The sequence below is a fragment of the Sparus aurata genome, chromosome 7 (genome assembly GCF_900880675.1).
Source record: "Sparus aurata chromosome 7, fSpaAur1.1, whole genome shotgun sequence".
Taxonomy (NCBI): Eukaryota; Metazoa; Chordata; class Actinopteri; order Spariformes; family Sparidae; genus Sparus; species Sparus aurata.
In genome coordinates this window covers 23,121,483-23,139,670 of record NC_044193.1, presented here as the reverse complement: position 1 = coordinate 23,139,670, position 18,188 = coordinate 23,121,483, and the positions used below count along the sequence as shown (strand labels likewise).

The window sequence follows — 18,188 nt, the reverse complement described above, 5'->3', positions numbered from 1 at the left end:
GTAGTTAGAGAGACAGGCAGAGAACACCATGAGACAGACGGAGGGTGCGGAGACGTGTGATGGATTTATTGGGACTGACGGGGTGAGCAGGAGGAAAAACTATGATATGGAGACAGAAGATAAGAACTGTTTCACATTATGGCGCTGGAGACCTGTGCCATCACATGATATATGATCCGCTTTCATGCCAAAGTTTTATTTTCTCACACAAACCGGTAGCACCCACGCACTGATAGACAGGAAGAGGGCAGATATCTGAGCTAATATGTGTCATCACGTTTATCAGCCGATCAATGCGGGCAGCTCGACACATCGTCAGCCGCCGACCGTTCGTCTCCGCAAGTATCTGGTGCTGAGACCTCTAACAGACACTGCAGGTATCAGGACGAGATGTAACGTTCACGGCACACCTCTTTGTTTTGACAGGAGGGATTGTAGAAGAGTGTGAGGTCGGACTGAGTTTATCTGACCTCACTAACGAGGTTCAGTAGATACGCTGAATGCCGCTAATTGCTGCTAACTGTTGGTAGCCGTCGGTAATCGCAGTTAAGCATACAGCTACCGAGCGGTTGTGTTGGCTAACTTTGCACATCTTCGTGTTGCTAACAGACTATCATCTCTTGAGGTACAAAGTAGCTAGGGGCTAACTGATCAGCATGCTAATCCTTGACATATCTTCAAAACTGTTATTTCTTCACATTCTGTTAATTTGGTACATTCCTTTTTATATTTTAAATGCAAATTCTTACACATTGCGCACATGACACATTTCATTTAAGTTCATGCTTGTATGTCTGCTATCAGGAGAAATGCTCAGAAAAAGAAAAAAAAAATGTAATGCATGTTGCACTCCTCATGATAATGCATCCAAGAATTGTTCCGACATTTTCACTCAAAACCCAAAACGTCGACCTCAGGGAGGCACAAGAAGAAAAGAATTGTCAAAGTCAGAGGGATTTATCCTCTGGGGAACAAGAATGTCCTGTCTTCATGGGCTAAAAAAGGCACCACATTCAGTGTTTGGTGTTCATCTTTGCCTGAGAGTCAACACCAGAAGTTCGCTTAGACATATCGTGTCATAAATCTTCATTTTAAATGAACTTCTGCATCTCTGATCGATGACCTGATGCTTAACATGCAGAAGAACATCATCGCAGCTCTTTCGGTGTTTGTTTGGGGGCTCAGTCAGGCTCAGTATCTTTTTATACAGAGTTCCTTGATTCATTTCGTTTTCCGACTACATGCAGTACGAACCATGACATGTACTCTCAAACACAGTCAGACCTGGAAGCAGATTCTTGTCTCTCTTCATTCTTTCCACCTTGAATGTCATAAAACACTCAGACGTATAGACAAATCTCCCGCAAGAATGTAAAGCACATACACACACCCCCCCACACACACACACATACATAAACAGAGGGGAAAGGTGAGCTAACAGCTTCCATCTGCAGCTTGTTATCACTCCGGCAGCTCGCTGTGGAAACCACACCACTGTCTCACCTCTCACCAACCTCTCCCTCTCCTCCTGCCGTCTATCCATCCTCACATGTCTCCCATCGATCCGTTTAACCTCTCTCCGCTCTCCATCGTGCCCTATCTCTTCTATCTATCCATCTTCAACTTCCTCTCTGCTGAGGCAACTTCTGCAACTTCATCTCTCGTGCCCGGCCATCCGTCTTCCTGCCTCTTCGCCTGATCATTCTCCCTTCATCCTCTCAAGAGCCTATGCTTCCACAGATTTCCTCGCAGCATCCGTAGGGAGAACCCTTACATCTGTCTGCAATGTGTCCCGTCTCCCCTGAGGGGCAGCCGGCCCGACGCTGCACCGACAAACAGCAGCCGTGCCAAAACCAAAGCGACATGCGAGAGAGCATCTGGTTTCACTGTGCGTGTCAGACCTCGACCGCCGCATCAGAGCCGTCTCAGCCACTTCAAAGGCACGTACGCTCTAATCTATTATGAGATTTGTTTACATTGTCGATGTTCCGCTTGGTCAGGACTCTCTGGTGTCAGTCAAAGCCGAGTGTCAGACATGTGGACCGCGCAGTCTTGCTCACAACCGCTGTCAGAAGTCCACTCGCCTATTTGCATATTTTCATTTGATCCGGGAGCTTACACAGACTTTTCATCACTCGACGGCCAAAGAGATGTAATCAAACTTCTGATTCAAAATAATAAAAGAAAAAAGATGAGATGCAACGAAGAGCGATCGAGGGCAGAGCTGTTGAAAACTGACAGGAAACCAGAGTGAACGTGGGTTCAAGAGGAGAAGCAGAAGGGGTTGACAAAGAAAGAGCTCACTGCCAGATCTCATGTTGACATCTCTAATGTACAAATTGGGCAAAGGCAGGGTGTATGCTGTGTTAAGCCGCACACGCACACACGCACACACACACACACACACACACACACAATAGTATCACTGTTGTTACTGTTGGCTCAGTGGGAGAGAGGGACACATCTGAAGCCCATTAGACCCCCTGTGCTGCAAAATTCATGCCAGAAACACACACACACACATACACACACACACATCGTCCTGAATCAGTAAGTCCCTGCTTCGGGATACACCTATTCCCGTCTCAGCTGACTGAACACGCCGCCTCCATCTCCAAATATTGCTCTTTGACATTTTGTTTTCACGAGCTCCGACACACAAACGCGAGCGCCCGCTTACAAATAAAGACCCATCAGACTCATTACACCGCTGACAGGCTTCCCAGGGTATCATTACACCTCGGCTGTATATTGTTCCAGTGTGCCAGGTATGTCTGGAATCTGCCGCGTGCACAGAAAGTCCTCTCATGGCGCTCCTACTCCTCATCCTCCACTCCGAGGTCTCAGGATCCCTCTTATCCTCTTCATTTTGCCTCCCAACACAGTTCTTTGTGTCTTCCACATTATTTATTTTATTCTTTTACATGTTATATGTTATATTCTAGTCTATTTGAACTTTGCTTTTAAATTTGCTTCTTAAGTCTTAGATTCCTATGTGAATTTCCTTTTGTGCGCATTTTTTTTTAGCACTGTTGGAGGGTCCCTAGGAATTAAGAATTGGTGCATATCACAATAAGGCACTGTGTGAGGTGTGTGTTGGGGTTGGACAAATTACATAGAATTTTCATATTGATCTAAATGCACATTTGTTTCCAATAGTTCATAGTTACTATATAAACCGTGCCATGAAACACCAGAAGGCACGGCAGCCAAAGATACCAAGAAGAGTGTGGAAATTCAGTTTTACAAGCACTTTTTCACACTCCTCGTGATCTGGCTTTTGGAAAATATTGTTTTAATTAAGTGACCATTATGAAATGTATCACCAGGGCATGAGTGAATATCTCAATCAGAACAGATTGGATCATCGAAATGTCTGAAGGACAAGTTGTAAAAACTGTATCAGATGAAGGCACAGCTCTGCAAAATGGCAACGTTCACACATAATTCTTAAAGATTTTATCATCAATTAAAAAAAAGAGAATTTGGTGATTCTTTTAAAGTCATAAATCACAGTCGTGTTACGAGTGCATCTTTTGGTTGACCACGTTTCTATATTGAGGAATATAATCCAAAAGAGCTCAGAAAACGGTGCTGATTTAACATTTAAGTCATGTTTTACCTGCTAATGTAGTTGAACATCAGCTGCTATTACTAAGTTTTTAGTTAGAGCACATTTTTCTTTCTCAGGTTTCTTTGTTTAGGTCAGTTTTGTTCTTCTCTGTAATAATTCACAGCTATTAGATCTCCACATATCTGTGTTGTGATTATTGAAACTTGGGGGGGAAATTGTCCTGGCAGAGATACCGCCGGCCCGATCACTCATGACGGAGTAAATCCCAGGATTTCCTGCCAACCTGTTACTGCTCCTCACTGGAGATGTCAACCTACCCGCACGGCTCGCATTTTTATCATACTCGCTCATGTGATAAATCTGTGGGAAGTGAGACGAGCGCCAGAGAGGGAGGACACACACACACACACACACACACACACACACACACTATAGTGACATTTTCAAAGCTTCTTCCCCCTCAGTCGTCTCTGGATGCCTATCAGAGTTCCTGATACCCGATCTTCCCGTGCTGGGCCAATCAAAACACGGCACCGGTTGTTACCTCATCACCCTCGATTCTCATCGACCCTCACCCTCCCCTTTCTTCCTCATTTCATCATCTCTCCCTCCTCTCTCTCTCTCTCTCCCTCCTTATCTTCCTCCCTCCCTGACGGCCAGTTGCTTTCTCTCTATCCGTCTTTCTCTTTCGTCTGCTTTCATCTTTTTTTCCTCCATATTTCAAGCCACTCTCCGTCCATTACTCACCCGCACCGCACACCTCTCTCCCTCGTTTTTTCTCCCCCATCCAGCATGATGCATGACGAACCACGCGTCTCTTAACCCGATCTCTTCCTCAGTCCTTTGTCCTCATCCCCGCGTCTCTCCTCTCTTAATCTCACCCTTCCTCCCTTTCGCTGCAGAAATCTGTCATCCTCCCTCCTCACGTCTTCCTCCGTTTCACTTCATCAGTCCAACACGCACCACATAACGTTTCCCTCGGAAGAGAGACCAGTGCCGCGTCTCTTCCTCATTCTCTCTTTAAACTTCACTCTCTCTTATGATTTCTGCTCATCCCTCCATCTCTCGACGCCTCAGCCGAGGCCTCCAGCTCTCTGTAAAGTTCTCCGCTGACGTCATGTGTTTCAGCACAAACAGTCCTGCCAGCTCTCCGGTGGCCTCACACACACTGCGTCAACTGAACGCAGCAGAGTGGACTCACACATGCAATTCTGTGCAACGCGGAGGTAGTGAGTTTTTTATATATAGTGTTTTAAACCTAGAATTGCATTGAAGGTTATGTGTCACAGAAGTTTGGATATAAAGCAAAATTAACATGAATGTAGTGAGAATAAAATCTGTTTTGTTTAACTTAGAAAGTGAAAATGTCAAGATTCAATCTAAGACTGAATGAGAAGTTAAATTAATAAGAGTGACAGTTTAAGCCTCCGTCTAATAGACACATCAGTCCACAGTGGAGTCCCTTGTGCTCGTCCCCTCCTCTCGACGGCTACTGTGGAACTAATCGATTGCTGCGTGAGAGGGTGTGTTTGTTTCTGTGGCAGCAACTCAGTGTGTGTGTGACATGTAATGTCTCCCATCCACCATAAAAGAGGGTTCCCATCACCTCTGGCCTGTTTCTCTGTCACTTTGCATTGGTTCTGAGCCAAAGGAGCCAAATGGTAGGACACTGAATCGACATGAGGAGACGAGAAGAACTTTCTCTGTCTGAGCACTGGGTTGTGTGTGTGTGTGTGTGTGTGTGTGTGTGTGTGTGTGTGTGTGTGTGTGTGTGTGTAATTATCCTAATCAACACTTCCTCCTACCTAAGCGAATGAATAGGTCCATTGCCTTGTTGATTGTCGGCCCTAAAACGACATATATCACTTCTCCAAAAACAACATGACGTACCAGCAACAGGCGTACACGATCTCAGCCGTACACTCGCACTTTGGTTAGTACTTCGTTAAGTCGAGTAAACACATTGGTTAGGTTAAGGTGAGATAAATGGTGGATTGGCTTAAAATAACTACATCGTTTCTATGAATATAGTTACAACTGTACCAGCGGAGGCGTTACATCATGTAGTTGACGTCACTTAAGGCTAACATAACTCACCGTTCACTCTGGTTTGACACTAACAGTGCTCTCTAGGGGAACGTCCTGTGCTTGTTTTATCCAACTTATACTAGTAAGTTAATTATTACAGCCAACAGGGGTCAGCACCTCACAAAAGACGTCAGCATGGTCAGCCTACATGGTCATGTTTCTGAGGAGGACGGGCTGTCCTTTTAGGTGTTTCCTCTCTGTTTTTCTTTCTTTGAGCGCTCGGTGCTCTCTGCAGGAAGGTCCAGCTGGACCACATGTAATGCCTGCTAATCCTTTAATGTCTCCAGTGAAAAAATACATGAGCAGAGCTGAGGATGTTTATCCATCTCACAGGGAGAGGGTAGCACAGGGAGTTTTCTTTCTCAAGCTGGAACAATAAGACTTACTATAAAACACTGGCAAGGCATCAGTCCTGTCAGCACCAGGACGCAGCGTGCAGTTGGTGGGCGGTGACTTACAGGAGGAGGCCAAGTTCAACATTAGTCCAAGTGATCACAAGGTTTTCACAAGGTGTTAGTATGAGACTGTGATCTGTTGAAAGTATTAAAAAGCTTTGGGTGGACCTGTACAGCAGATAGCCATGTAAGTTTCATTTATATACAACGTTTGCACTGGTTTCAATATCGGTGCCGTCACGTCGTCCAAACGTTTGTTGGCAAGTTAGAGACAAGAGAGGGAGTGATTTGCGAGCGCTGCATGCACACTCATGCAGGCGTCATGTTTGTTCTGATGAGTCAAACATGAACAAAGAGAAAATGATCTCATGTAGCAAATCACAACTTGTATATTGTAAGTTTGGTGAAATGGGCAACAGATTCTCATTTTTCTTGGCTTAGGGATTTCATTTTGGTGGAATTGTAATGTGAACATGCAAGCTTCATTAGTGCTCAAGTTGGTAACTGTGTTTCCTATCAAAGTATTTTATGAGCATTTTGAAGCTTTTGAAAAGTTGCCTGAAATGGCAAAATTTGGGGGGGAAAAAAACTCAAATTCCTACATTTCTTCTTTTTCTTCTTCTTCTTCTTCTTCTTATCTTTGAGGTTTATTGGCGTTTTTGTATTTGGCAAACAGCTGGTTTTGTTTTCAGTTTGTGTCTTCCTTCTTCTTTAATCTGTTCATTGCAGCCAGACTACAGACACACCAGGACAATCTGACAAGTGGTTTTCACTTACCCAACTTGAAAAGAAAACAACCTAGCCACATCAACCATGCTCAAATTTTAATTTCAAAATTGAATTTGCAAACAGAAACTTCTACATCATGATGTAACCTTCCCTAAAACATAACAGCCTGAAAACAGAACGGAGTAGGTAACAATGGATCGGATCAGTACCAGAGCGAAGGATGGGTCGGACCTCTGGAGGACAGCAGGGAGGGGAGCTGCTGTGTGCTCGGTTGTCAGGGTGTGGCGGAGTGTAGAAAGTTTAGATAAATAGTTTTTCAGGACTTGAACCCCCATTGGTGAACGTCCACTGCTGTGATTTGTAACGCTCATGATAAAACAACAGCCAATGTGTGCACACTGGGGATGGTTTGGGCGGACTCTTTACACACACACACACACACACACACTCACACACACACACACACACACACACATCTATTCTTTAACTTGGGCGTACAAGTCGGACGAGTGAATAGACAAAGATTCCACAATGTAAGGAGATACAGGATACCCCTGCTATCCGACCCGCGCACACATCTCCCATCACTCCTGTGTGAAAGCGGAGTACTTAGTAATCTACATGACAGATGGTCAAAGCCACATTGTTGGGACTTGAACCCTCAACCTTTGCTTCTCAAAGGGACCAGTGTCTTCCAGCCTACAGGTTATCCTCCATCTATCTGTCATTCCTCCACCTCCCTCATCTTTTCTCTCCTGTCTTTTTCCTTTCCATTTTTCTCAGCCCCTCTCCGTCCTTTATTTTCATCCATTTATCTCTCTCCACCCCGGCACCATGACCTCCTTTTATCTGCCCCTCTCTGGTATTTCCATCTCCGTCTAACGCTCCCTTCGTTCACTCTCTTCCTGTCTTTCTTTTACGTTCACTCTTTCGAGGCTCCGTCATTTGTTTTCCCTCCACATTCACAGATCTTTCATTCATTACGTCCGTCTCTTCACCCTCTGTCCTCCTCTCACCCTGTTCATTGATGTGTTCTCGCTTTCATGGACATTCCCCCCTTTTCCATTCATCTCTCAGCCCGGTGGTTCATGCCAGCATTAGGGGGGCACATGTTTTAATTCACGGTGCCGTCCTGGTTCAGGCTTGTAGAGGCCTCTGTGCACTGACCTTTAAGAGGGATATCTCTGCACTGTTATTCTTGACATGTTTTAGAGCAAAGCCAAGCTGGTTTGAATCCAACAAGGGTTTTTCAGGCAATCCTGTCTATCTTATGTGGACTTCAGGGAGCATGGTGTGGTGTTAGATTTATCTGCCAAGGGGAAGCTGGTAGGTGTTTATCCAGAGTTTATCTATGTCCTAAAAATGTACGTGTGCTTTGAAAACTACACAACTTTTACAAGGAGTTTAACTTCATCCTTAAGCACCCAGACTTACTAGTAGAGGCTGACCATCATATGGGATCTGGCTGGCTTTGTTTTATGTTTCTAACTGTCAGCAAAACCAATAATTCACAGTGTTCAATTCAATTTTTAAAAATAGACTAGTTTTTTCCAAACATGACTGAGATGAGAGTAAATTGGGTATTTAATGGGGACTATCTCCAGATGTGGAAAAATACACATTTAAACTAGCAATGAAAGACTACAAGTGGAGGTCTGTGGGAATGAAGAATGAGCTAAGACAGGCTTGGACCAGTTCATTGTTGGGTTGCTCCTTTAATGACATTTGATGACAATTAGAAAATATTGATTTCTAATATATTAAAGTCATGTACCAAAACCGTTTAAGGCAGGTGCTGGACCCATAGAAGGTCAAAATATGAAAACACTTGAATTAAGTTGGCAAATGGTAGCTCACTTATGTACTGTAGTATGTTACATACTGTAAGGTTATAGTTTTTCTTAAAATATCTACTATTGCCATCCTGATGCTTTCCCCACTGTTGTCTTCATAAGGCACTCAGTTGAAGACGATTTTTGTACAACAGGGCTTCGCTTACTCCTGCTTATCCTTAATATGAACCTTTTTTTTGCAGCCTTGATAAGTAAATAAATAATTAAATGCAATAAAATGAAATACAACAAAAAGTAATTTGTAAATACATTAAGAATAACTTCACTTATATTTACATTTCGTGACTGTGTTTAGGTCAGGAAGCCTTGGAGTGTGTGATGTGGTTAGTATGATTACCTGTTTAATATAAACAATCTTATCAACTGCAAAGAAACACAATATTTGTTAACTCAAAACAACAATGTTTATTTCTCAGAAATTTTCTTTTGTATTGTAAATGAAAGCTGAGGCGTCATGTCTCCACCATCTCCCTCACAACAATAATACAATTGTGTTTACATGGCTGCAAAGAAACCTGCTTTTACTTAATGCAGATGGAGATAAAAGACTCAAATTACCGAACTGTTCTAGGTTCATTTCATATCTGCTCTGCCAAGAAATAAGCCTCAACCTCACCTATAATGTAATTTCCTTCATGAATGGCTGCATTACACCGAACAATAGGAACAGTCAGCAGTGGGGTCATTCTTTACTGGCATGACAAGTTGTGGTTCGGTCCCAGCCAACAGAAACATTTTCATCCACACTGTTTATAAAGGATTTCTTACGCAAAAGTTTTCTTATCTTGGACCTCCTTGATGTGTGAATTCTCTTTTGGGTCTCTTTCTTAGTTTATTTTTTTTATTCCTTTGTCCTTTCTCTTTTGCGTCAAACATCCCACACACCTTTTTTCTCCTCTCACCCCGGCTTCCTCTCCATCTGTGCTCTCTGATCCCTCTGTTCATCTCAATCATTTTTCCAGCTTCCTGTCTCTCACACTGCGGCTGTCAGTCCTCTCTCCTCATCTCTAAACCCTCCATCTGTGTGTCGTCTGTGATCTCGCCAGGCTGCCATCTGATGGCTGTCACATGAGAGATAGCTGTTGACACGACACACAAGTGACACCTTCAGATGAACAGATGTCTGCGTCGGAAGCAATACATCCCTTTTTTATCTCGCACGCACACACCCACCTACATAGTGACACCCACACGGACACGCATGTCGGTGCTTTATGGATCCAAAAACGCATACACACTCTTCACACAAAGCTCTACATCCAACATACTCACTGCGCCTTTCCCTCCTCTCTCACTCTCTCTCTCTCTCTCTCTCACACACACACAAATACACATCCTTCAACCCTCACATCATGCCTGCGGTGTCAGAAACATGCAGTGTGTTTCCACTGTCAGCACGTCCACATACCAGACAGAAAACCTCTCTACACTGTCTCTGCAGCCTCCAAACCAAACAGGAGCGATTTTCATGGACCGGACAAAGCTTCTTTGTGTCCCTCTCATATGTCAGCTAATATATTTATAAAAAACACTTTCTGTCCGTGCACCAGTCTTGCAATAATGATATGTCATCAGAAATACCAATAAAAATGTCACTAACAAGAGAGAAATCATCTGGATTTCTCGTAGTCCATCACAGTGCAGCAAAAGCAGAGGAGGGTTGTGATTTTGCAGTCAGACCACAACACCGAGCTACAGTGACAGGCACAGTCAGTATGTTTGGGTTATGAAAGCTGAGATCCGAGCACATGATTGCTTTTCCTATGAGCGCACACTTCGCAGCGGTAACGTACAAGCAGCACCGCAGTTATCACATCAAAAAGGGATTTGACTCCGTGTTTAGTGCCTTTACTAATGACCGCACGGGCCGATGTGGGTGATCCATCTTCTTCCACGCACAATCCCCTGCAATCAAAATGCAAATACTGTTTTACAATATTTTGTGGCTATATAATTAGATTCCATGTTCGTCGGTTAAACTTTACTACTTCAACGCGGAGCAGCTGTTGCCTAGTAACAGTTAAATCTACCGTCCTAATCCAGGCGACTGTCAATTAAGGACAGTGATGAAGATGAAGATGTGACCTCGGAGCTGTACAGCTGTGTGGAATCTTGATTCTCAACTAACTAAACTCCACTGATGCAGGTGTTTGCCTGCAGTTCTTATTTAATATGTCAGTAATAAAGTGTACAAAACTTGACTCAGCCTCTTGAACCCCTTACTGTTAAGTTAGATGTTGCAATACGTGACGTAGGAGATCTAAGAACCAGGAACTACACGTCAAGATGTTTAAAGAGTAGCTACCCCTGAAATCTAGTTTGAACCATGAGCATTTCAGGGTCTTTAAGAGAGTGTTGTGCTTTCAAACTAGTATTTGTTGTAAATGTAATACTGTTTTGGGCATAAATTGGCAGCTTTAAAGCTTCATTGACAATAGAAGGCCCCCAGCCAGGTGTGGAGTTTTCATGTCAGAAGTTGGTTTATTAACCACTGGCCACCGACCTGACGATTGGTCTAAAGGATACACAGGTATAGTTAATTGATGGATGGACATATGAGTGACTGAAAACTGATATTTTGAAGTTTGATAACATAGGGCTTTTTTGTTGGCAAGGGGGCTACGATAAAAGCAGAATAATGCCCACAAAAATACATACATTCCATGATTGCTCCTGTGTGACCCATATCATGACAACGTATAGAGTAGTCTTACATGATAAACACTGTCCAGCCAATCAGAATTAAGTATTCTCTACTGGGACACAAACCATTAGAAACCTGTCACAAACATTAAGATAGCCTTCGGTCTCTGCTTGAAAGCTTGAAGGACCTATGAAACTGTTTCAGCACCTTTAAATCCATCTTTTGTAACTAAAGTGGATTTTTACAGCTGAATCCAGTCAAGGATTACAACTTTCACCTGGACAAGGATTTTATTTTAAGACTGTTTCTTACATTTTCTAAATTTTCTTACTTTTACAGAACTATTTGGGCTATTGTTCAGTGTACTGTACACATCAAATATCAGCTATTGAGCCTGCAGACTAAAGACCCCTCGACTATATGTTGAGAACTTCCACAAACATTTGAAATTTAAACACATGTCAACCATTACTAAAACACTAAAACCTTTAAAACCCTCTCTTCTCTCCAATATTTCCTCGAACCAAAGTTACACATCCTAGTAAAAGAGCATGTGCCTGACAAGCCAGTTGGCCTCCTCACTAAACCTTCAAGTTTCTCTCTTTTGTTTCCTCCTTTTCTCGCTCTTGCTGGATTTTAAATCAGTCTAGAGGCCTGGGAGCACTTAAACTGAACTGGAGCAAAGCAGGAGAGAGGAAGACTGCAATGAAGGAGCTATTACATGCAGCAGGGAGGGAGTGATAGATGCAGAATGGAAAGAGAGATGAAAATAATGCACAAAGAAAGGAAAAGGGCCGAGAGATGAAAGGATGGGAGACGCCCTACATTCGAGTGGCTCCAGAGTCTCCAACAGACTCCCGGTGACAGATTACCCCGCTCCGCCTTAGAACAACTAACACCCGTCTGGATGTATGCATCTGGGCAACGCCGGCTGAGAAAACAAACTCATTAATTCACAGGCTGTAAGTGAAAACAAACAGAGGCCTTCGCTCTGAGAACTAATGCAATCTGATCAAAATAGGACGCCGATGTGTGCATTGGTGTTTTCAAGTGGCCCCCTGCCTTCAGAGAGACAAAGTGAATATTGTATTAGACGGAGTGTGTGTGTCGAAAGTCAGTGTGTGCGGCACACAAACAGACATCGGGGAATTCAAATGAATAAATGAAGCGGGCAGACTGAAGGGAGAAGAAGACAAATGAAAGACATCCAGAGACTGAAAGAGAAAGGCAGAGATGCATGATGGGAGGCTGGTATAGATGCTTGGCAGAGGGCTGGGAGTCCAGCCAACCGTGCACGCACACAAACACACACGCGTGCGCACAACATACCTCGACGGCTCAATGTCAGCTCGTAAGACACACAAATACACACACAGACACACGCACACATTTTTGTTGCTGCGAGTTTGAATTGCAAATTTTTTTTTTTTTTCTTTAAATTATCAACACAGATTTTCTGTAAACATATTAATGTTTGATGAAAACAGTCCTGTGACATTCATACTGATTAAGAAGTAAAATAAAATAAAGTAATATCTAAAATAATCAAGTTACATATAACACTTGTTCAAACAGCTTTTAAAGGGTAACTACACTCATTTTACACATTGAAGTGTGTTTACAGGTTTTGTGGAGTACTACTGCACATGTAAAACACAAAAAACAGTAATATAAAACCTTTTGTGGCTCCAGAGAAAGCTGCATGCAATCGGATAAACTGCCTCCAGTGATGTCACTCAATGGCCTGGTTGCATTGTGGGAAATGTAGGCATCAGATTTTGAAAAGGAGTCCCCTGTCTACAATCTGCCGTTTTTATTCTACCCATTCTTCTTCCCTTTCAAAGCATGGTGTGTTCATTACCCACAATGCAACTGAGCTCCTGAGTGACTTCACTGGAGGTGATTTATCAGATTACATGCAGCTTCCTCTGGAGCCACAACATGCTTCATACTACTTTGTTCACATATGCAGTAGAACTCCCGAAGACCTACTTTCTGAAACAAAGCAGCTCAGACATCAAAATAAACTGTTGCCATTTAACGTTTCTCCAAACCACAGATATGTTCAGATTTGTGCGTGTTATATGTATCATTTAGCATTTCTACAATACATTTCACGTTCACATTACATATGAGCTGACTTTGTTGAGAGACGTTGGAGAGAATGATGGTGGTTGCAAAGACAACTGCCAAGCCATAAGCCATTATTCCAGACTATGTTTCAAATTTTGTAAATGTCAAACTACTGGATATTTTAAAAAGATGTTGGGACACTTTTTACCAAACATGTTACTGGCAACCTAAGCACGTAAGACCAAATGGATCTTTCCCAAACACTAGCCGAGTGATTTTTGTCTGTGAACCCAATCAGATCATAAGCACAGCGATGTCACAGTGTAAAAATTAAAAACTGACCTAAATAAATGCAAAAATAAAGTTTAAACATATGAATGATTTGCAGAAACATACATTGCCAACATTTATTGTGCAGATTGGGTTGAAAACCATTTAAATGCAGTAAAAGGATGTTTATATGTCAAACAGATGTCTAAATAAAGATCCACTCCTAAACAAAACATTCTCTGGACTTTTTTTTGCTGCCAATCTCGAAATCAGTGCTGAGTGGGACGCCGAAGGTAAACATGAAGAGAGGCGGGGGGAAACAAGTACTTTAATAGTTTGGAGGCAAAAATGGCCCTCTTCCTGCTTGAACTTCTACCCACTAATTGATTGAAATGAGATAATGACAGCTTTTCCTGTTGCTGAATTACCTCAACATCCTCCGGGGAATACAAACACCCTCTGGGCTCCCGCGGGTTATAATGAGAGAGGGGGTGATAGCGGAAGAGACACAAACAGAGGAGGAAAGAAACAACAGCGAGGTGAGACAGACAAGTGAGAAATAATGAAACTGAAGAGTGAGAAGATGAGACACATGGAGACGTGTGGAACGACTCACAGTTGACAGTCAAACATGGACGAGCGGAACTTCAGTTAAGGGGGAAATTATGTAAAACGGGGCAAACTGTGGGGTCAAAGGTGAGGTCATCTTGACAGGAAGCGAGAGGCTGGTTGGTCACTAATGAGAATCTTATAGGCAGAGTTTCTTCCCACACTCCTTCCTCATAACGCTCGCAGAATGAGAGTTGGGTCATTTTCGATGGCAAATGGGGAAGAAAAACTGGATTTATGTGGTGCTGTCTGTGCTCGAGCAAAGCGAAAAGATCGCTGTAATACTTTGAAACTGTGACTCTACATGAGTTCAACACAGTGACTCACGATGTTGGGCACTGCTTTTTCCACTTGTAGTGTTTGCCTGGGGCACGAGTTTGTCTGCTCAATAACAGAGAGCTCGTGCTCTTCAACTGTGTTGCAGGATTTTTTAGATATTATCACTTGGAGACCAAAAACATTATTCGGTAAACACTGTGGCTAGGCAGTGTTCGTTCGCCTAAAATCACTGTCACCAAAGTTAATTAAAACCTGTCAGATCCAATAAAATGGTGCACTGAGCCATGTCTCTGAAGGCATTAAGCTGTTACAAAACTACATCAAACTAAAAGAATAAAACAGAAACTGTGTCACATTTTGTCACATCCCAACTGACCTTGTTGGAAATGCAATAATGTGATCTGGCATCTCACAACAGGACGCAATGTGTTACAAGGATTGTTACAAACTTATATGCAAACAATTTCGCAATTCAGTCCCGCATTCGCTCTGTGAGTGGCGCACGAGGGGAGGCCACAGGATCAAACAAATTGAAATGGTTAATTCCCATGGCAGCAAGAATGTGCTCAGAAAATTTCGTGGCAATCTGCCTGTTGTGAGAAATGATTCGAACAAAGTTTATACTTCGGCCACAGGAGAAATCAGAGTGTTAAACGAAGGAAAGGGTTCGTCCTCGGGGGACCATGAATACGCTCCAAAGATTTCAAGGCAATTTTAAACATAAGATTGTGATATTTCTTGTGCCAACACAGAAACTTTAGTCTGATGTTGTCACAAGAGGAGAGGTCAGGGCCCGCCTAAAGGATCAGGGCTCATCCTCTGAAGGACCACGAATATGATTTGTGGTTTTTAATATATCATGTTGTTGACAGACCAAGAGAGCTAATAAACGACTAACCTTTACATACTTAGGCCCTATCAGGTTAAAAACATATGTAAAGAAAGAGTGAGAAATAGTCTAGTAGTTCTGCCGCACATTTAGGAAGTACAGTTACCAAAAACAAGGATGTAAAAGTTCAGAATTTAGCTGTTTCTTCATTCATTTGAATTTCTTCTCTGTTGCCATATAGCTTAAAAATGTATTCAGAAATCTCTCTTTCTTTTCCTCTCTCACTTTACTGAGCAGCATTTCCAGTCCAGCCGACAGGAAGGTCAGTCGACTCAGATGGTGACTTTTCTCCTGAAAACATGGAGCCGAACGGGAGGAAATCCTGTGTGTTATCAATTGCCGATGATGATTGCAGACCTGCTCCGGCCTGAGTGAGGCGAAACAATGAGCACGGTCTGGCAACAATACAGTCAACACTACTTAAACACGCGCACACACACACACACACACACACACACACAATGTACTTTGCTGCCTTATTATCATTAAACTTGAGCGAGTCATGGTCAACAACAGGTCTCAGATTAGAGAGAGGGGAAGAGGGCATGGTATGTGAACTGGCTAAAGTCATACCGTCTATGGCTTTCTTATTTTTTTGTTATTTACTAAATGACTTCAACATTCAGCATGAGAGCAGCAAGAAGAGAACAACCAATAAAACCAATCAAATCACATTTACACTGAGGCTCTAACAGGAGGAACAAAACGGTCATTATTAAGGTTTGTACAGCCTGAACCTTGTGTAACAGACAAGGTTACAATTAAAGGTGCACCATGTAGTTTTGGGTACGACATTTTAATCCGATGATTTCTGTATGCTTAAACAAACCCCTTTTTTGTTTTCATGACTGAATAAACTGAACAAACAAACTGACCTTAAAGGACGACACGATCCCATACTGTTTTACTTTGGTTATATGTGGCGGACTCTGCCACGTTTAAAGCTTCAAGCAGTGTTCTGGGGACCTTATTCTCCTCTGAGAGCAGCTTCTATATTCACTTATGGAAATAATAAATATATCTGAGTTTGTGTTATTACCTCATTAATACAAAAGTTAAAATTCTGAGTTTTAATTTATTCCCCAAAACTACATGTTGCCGCTTTAATACAAGCAGAACAATATAGAATATAAAACATTTGTGTTACTTTAAAATGACCTGTGCTGCTCTTAACTCTTCCAGACTAAACGGCACAGTGCTAATACCCATACCACAGTGTAATTATTTAACATCCTTGGTATTTGGTTGCGGTTGCCGTTCCTCATAAACTTTTCTAATGAGACGGTGGATCGCACCGCAGAGCGATGAGCCTCAGCCAACACCTCCTCTGGCTGGACACCCCGCCGGCACTGCGCAGCGGTTTAACCTGGAACACCAGCGATTTAACGTTAAAAAATAAGGAATTTCAAAAAACCACATGAACCTGGGGGTTTGTTTCACGGTAGCCAGAACATCGACCACGATTCAACGCTTCCAGCCCGGACCACCACGAAGAGGATAAGTGGTTTGTGATAAATGGACAAATTAAACTGAGGCTGAGGCTTCAGGAGGGTGTGAAGTTTAAATATTCACAGAATAAAACAGATGTCTATTCGAAAGAGGAGAGAGGAGTCTGAATACTTCCTCAGAGATGGTCACGATGAATTAATGACCAATTAATGCCACATAGATAGATAGATAGATAGATAGATAGATAAATTAATTAGACTTAATCACCTTTGTATGACAGCCTCAGCCGCGGTACATTTAACTTGCTCGTTGACACGGTGCCGACAAGCAGCGCAAGAAGAATCACGTTGAAGAAAGGTGTAAATCCCTTCATCCTGCTCAGGAGATGTCCTCCGGCTTCTATATGGTTATTTTTATGTGCCTCCAACAATTACACAGAGTATTCCAGGTGAGTTCTGGGGGGGGGATAAACCTGCCGGATTCCTTCCTCTCAAGACGCCAACATCTGCGCTCTCGGGCAGCTCCCCCTGCGCGTAAAAGTGGTTTATGACCGAGCAGCCGGGTGTCCTCTGCGCGCTCTGCCGGGGCTGGTGAGGTGATTCAATGACTCCGCTCCGCGGGCTGACGCTCCCTCAGCTCCCTTCCACCAGCTGCGTGTACAACACAATGTGGTTCTGCCAAAGAGAGAGGCAGAGAGAGAGACACCACGCCTTCACAGCAGAGAGAGAGAGAGGGAGAGAGAGAGAGAGAGAGAGAGCAGTAGCGCTCCAAGTGAGCTGCCCCTCCTTTACGCACACACAGATTCCCAGCTGAAGGCACGCTCCTACGGATGATTCATAACACCATTTCAACATCGAGTAAAGTGCAGTAGAGGACACTTTGCTTCACTCCCACAGTGTTTATCATTTATAAGCAGCATATAAACCTTTTAACACACAGTTTAAAGTAATTATAATGCAGTTTTAAAGCATTTATGTTTTAAAGCAACATGATGTAACTTTTTACCTTGAAATAACAGCTTCAAAACCATTTTGACGGAACAGCGTCTTGTCATAGGCTGAATGGTGTCTCTGTCTCTCAGACACTCCAGCCCTCTATCACTTCTATGGAGAAAATGTTTTATAGTTTTCCTTCTGATGTCGTCAGTTAGCTCCAAGCTCCCAGGAACAACATCAGGCCACAAAGCCAGTTTGACATAGTGGCCAAACCTTGTGCTTACAATGTCACGTGATGTACCCTGGCCCAAAAATATCTTTCCTATAAGCTTAAGCTTAAGAAACGCCTGTTAATTGTGAGCATCACAACCCCCAACAAAATGACTTATTTCACTATCAGA

At 43.0% G+C, this 18,188-nt stretch overlaps 1 protein-coding gene across 3 annotated transcripts in view; it reads right to left on the bottom strand.

Annotated features, from left to right (window-relative positions):
• Positions 1-17,585, bottom strand: part of sema3bl (sema domain, immunoglobulin domain (Ig), short basic domain, secreted, (semaphorin) 3bl) — a 71,397-nt gene extending 53,812 nt beyond the window's left edge. Inside the window, exon 1 of one of the 3 annotated variants that reach the window (XM_030422823.1) lies at positions 17,120-17,585. In XM_030422823.1, the coding sequence (XP_030278683.1) occupies positions 17,120-17,225 (106 nt within the window). In that variant the 5' untranslated portion in view covers positions 17,226-17,585. Of the gene's footprint in view, positions 1-4,321; positions 4,686-17,119 lie in introns of those variants that run through there. The other 2 variants (XM_030422822.1, XM_030422824.1) reach the window with 2 other exon arrangements.
• Between the last annotated feature and the right edge of the window lie 603 nt (positions 17,586-18,188).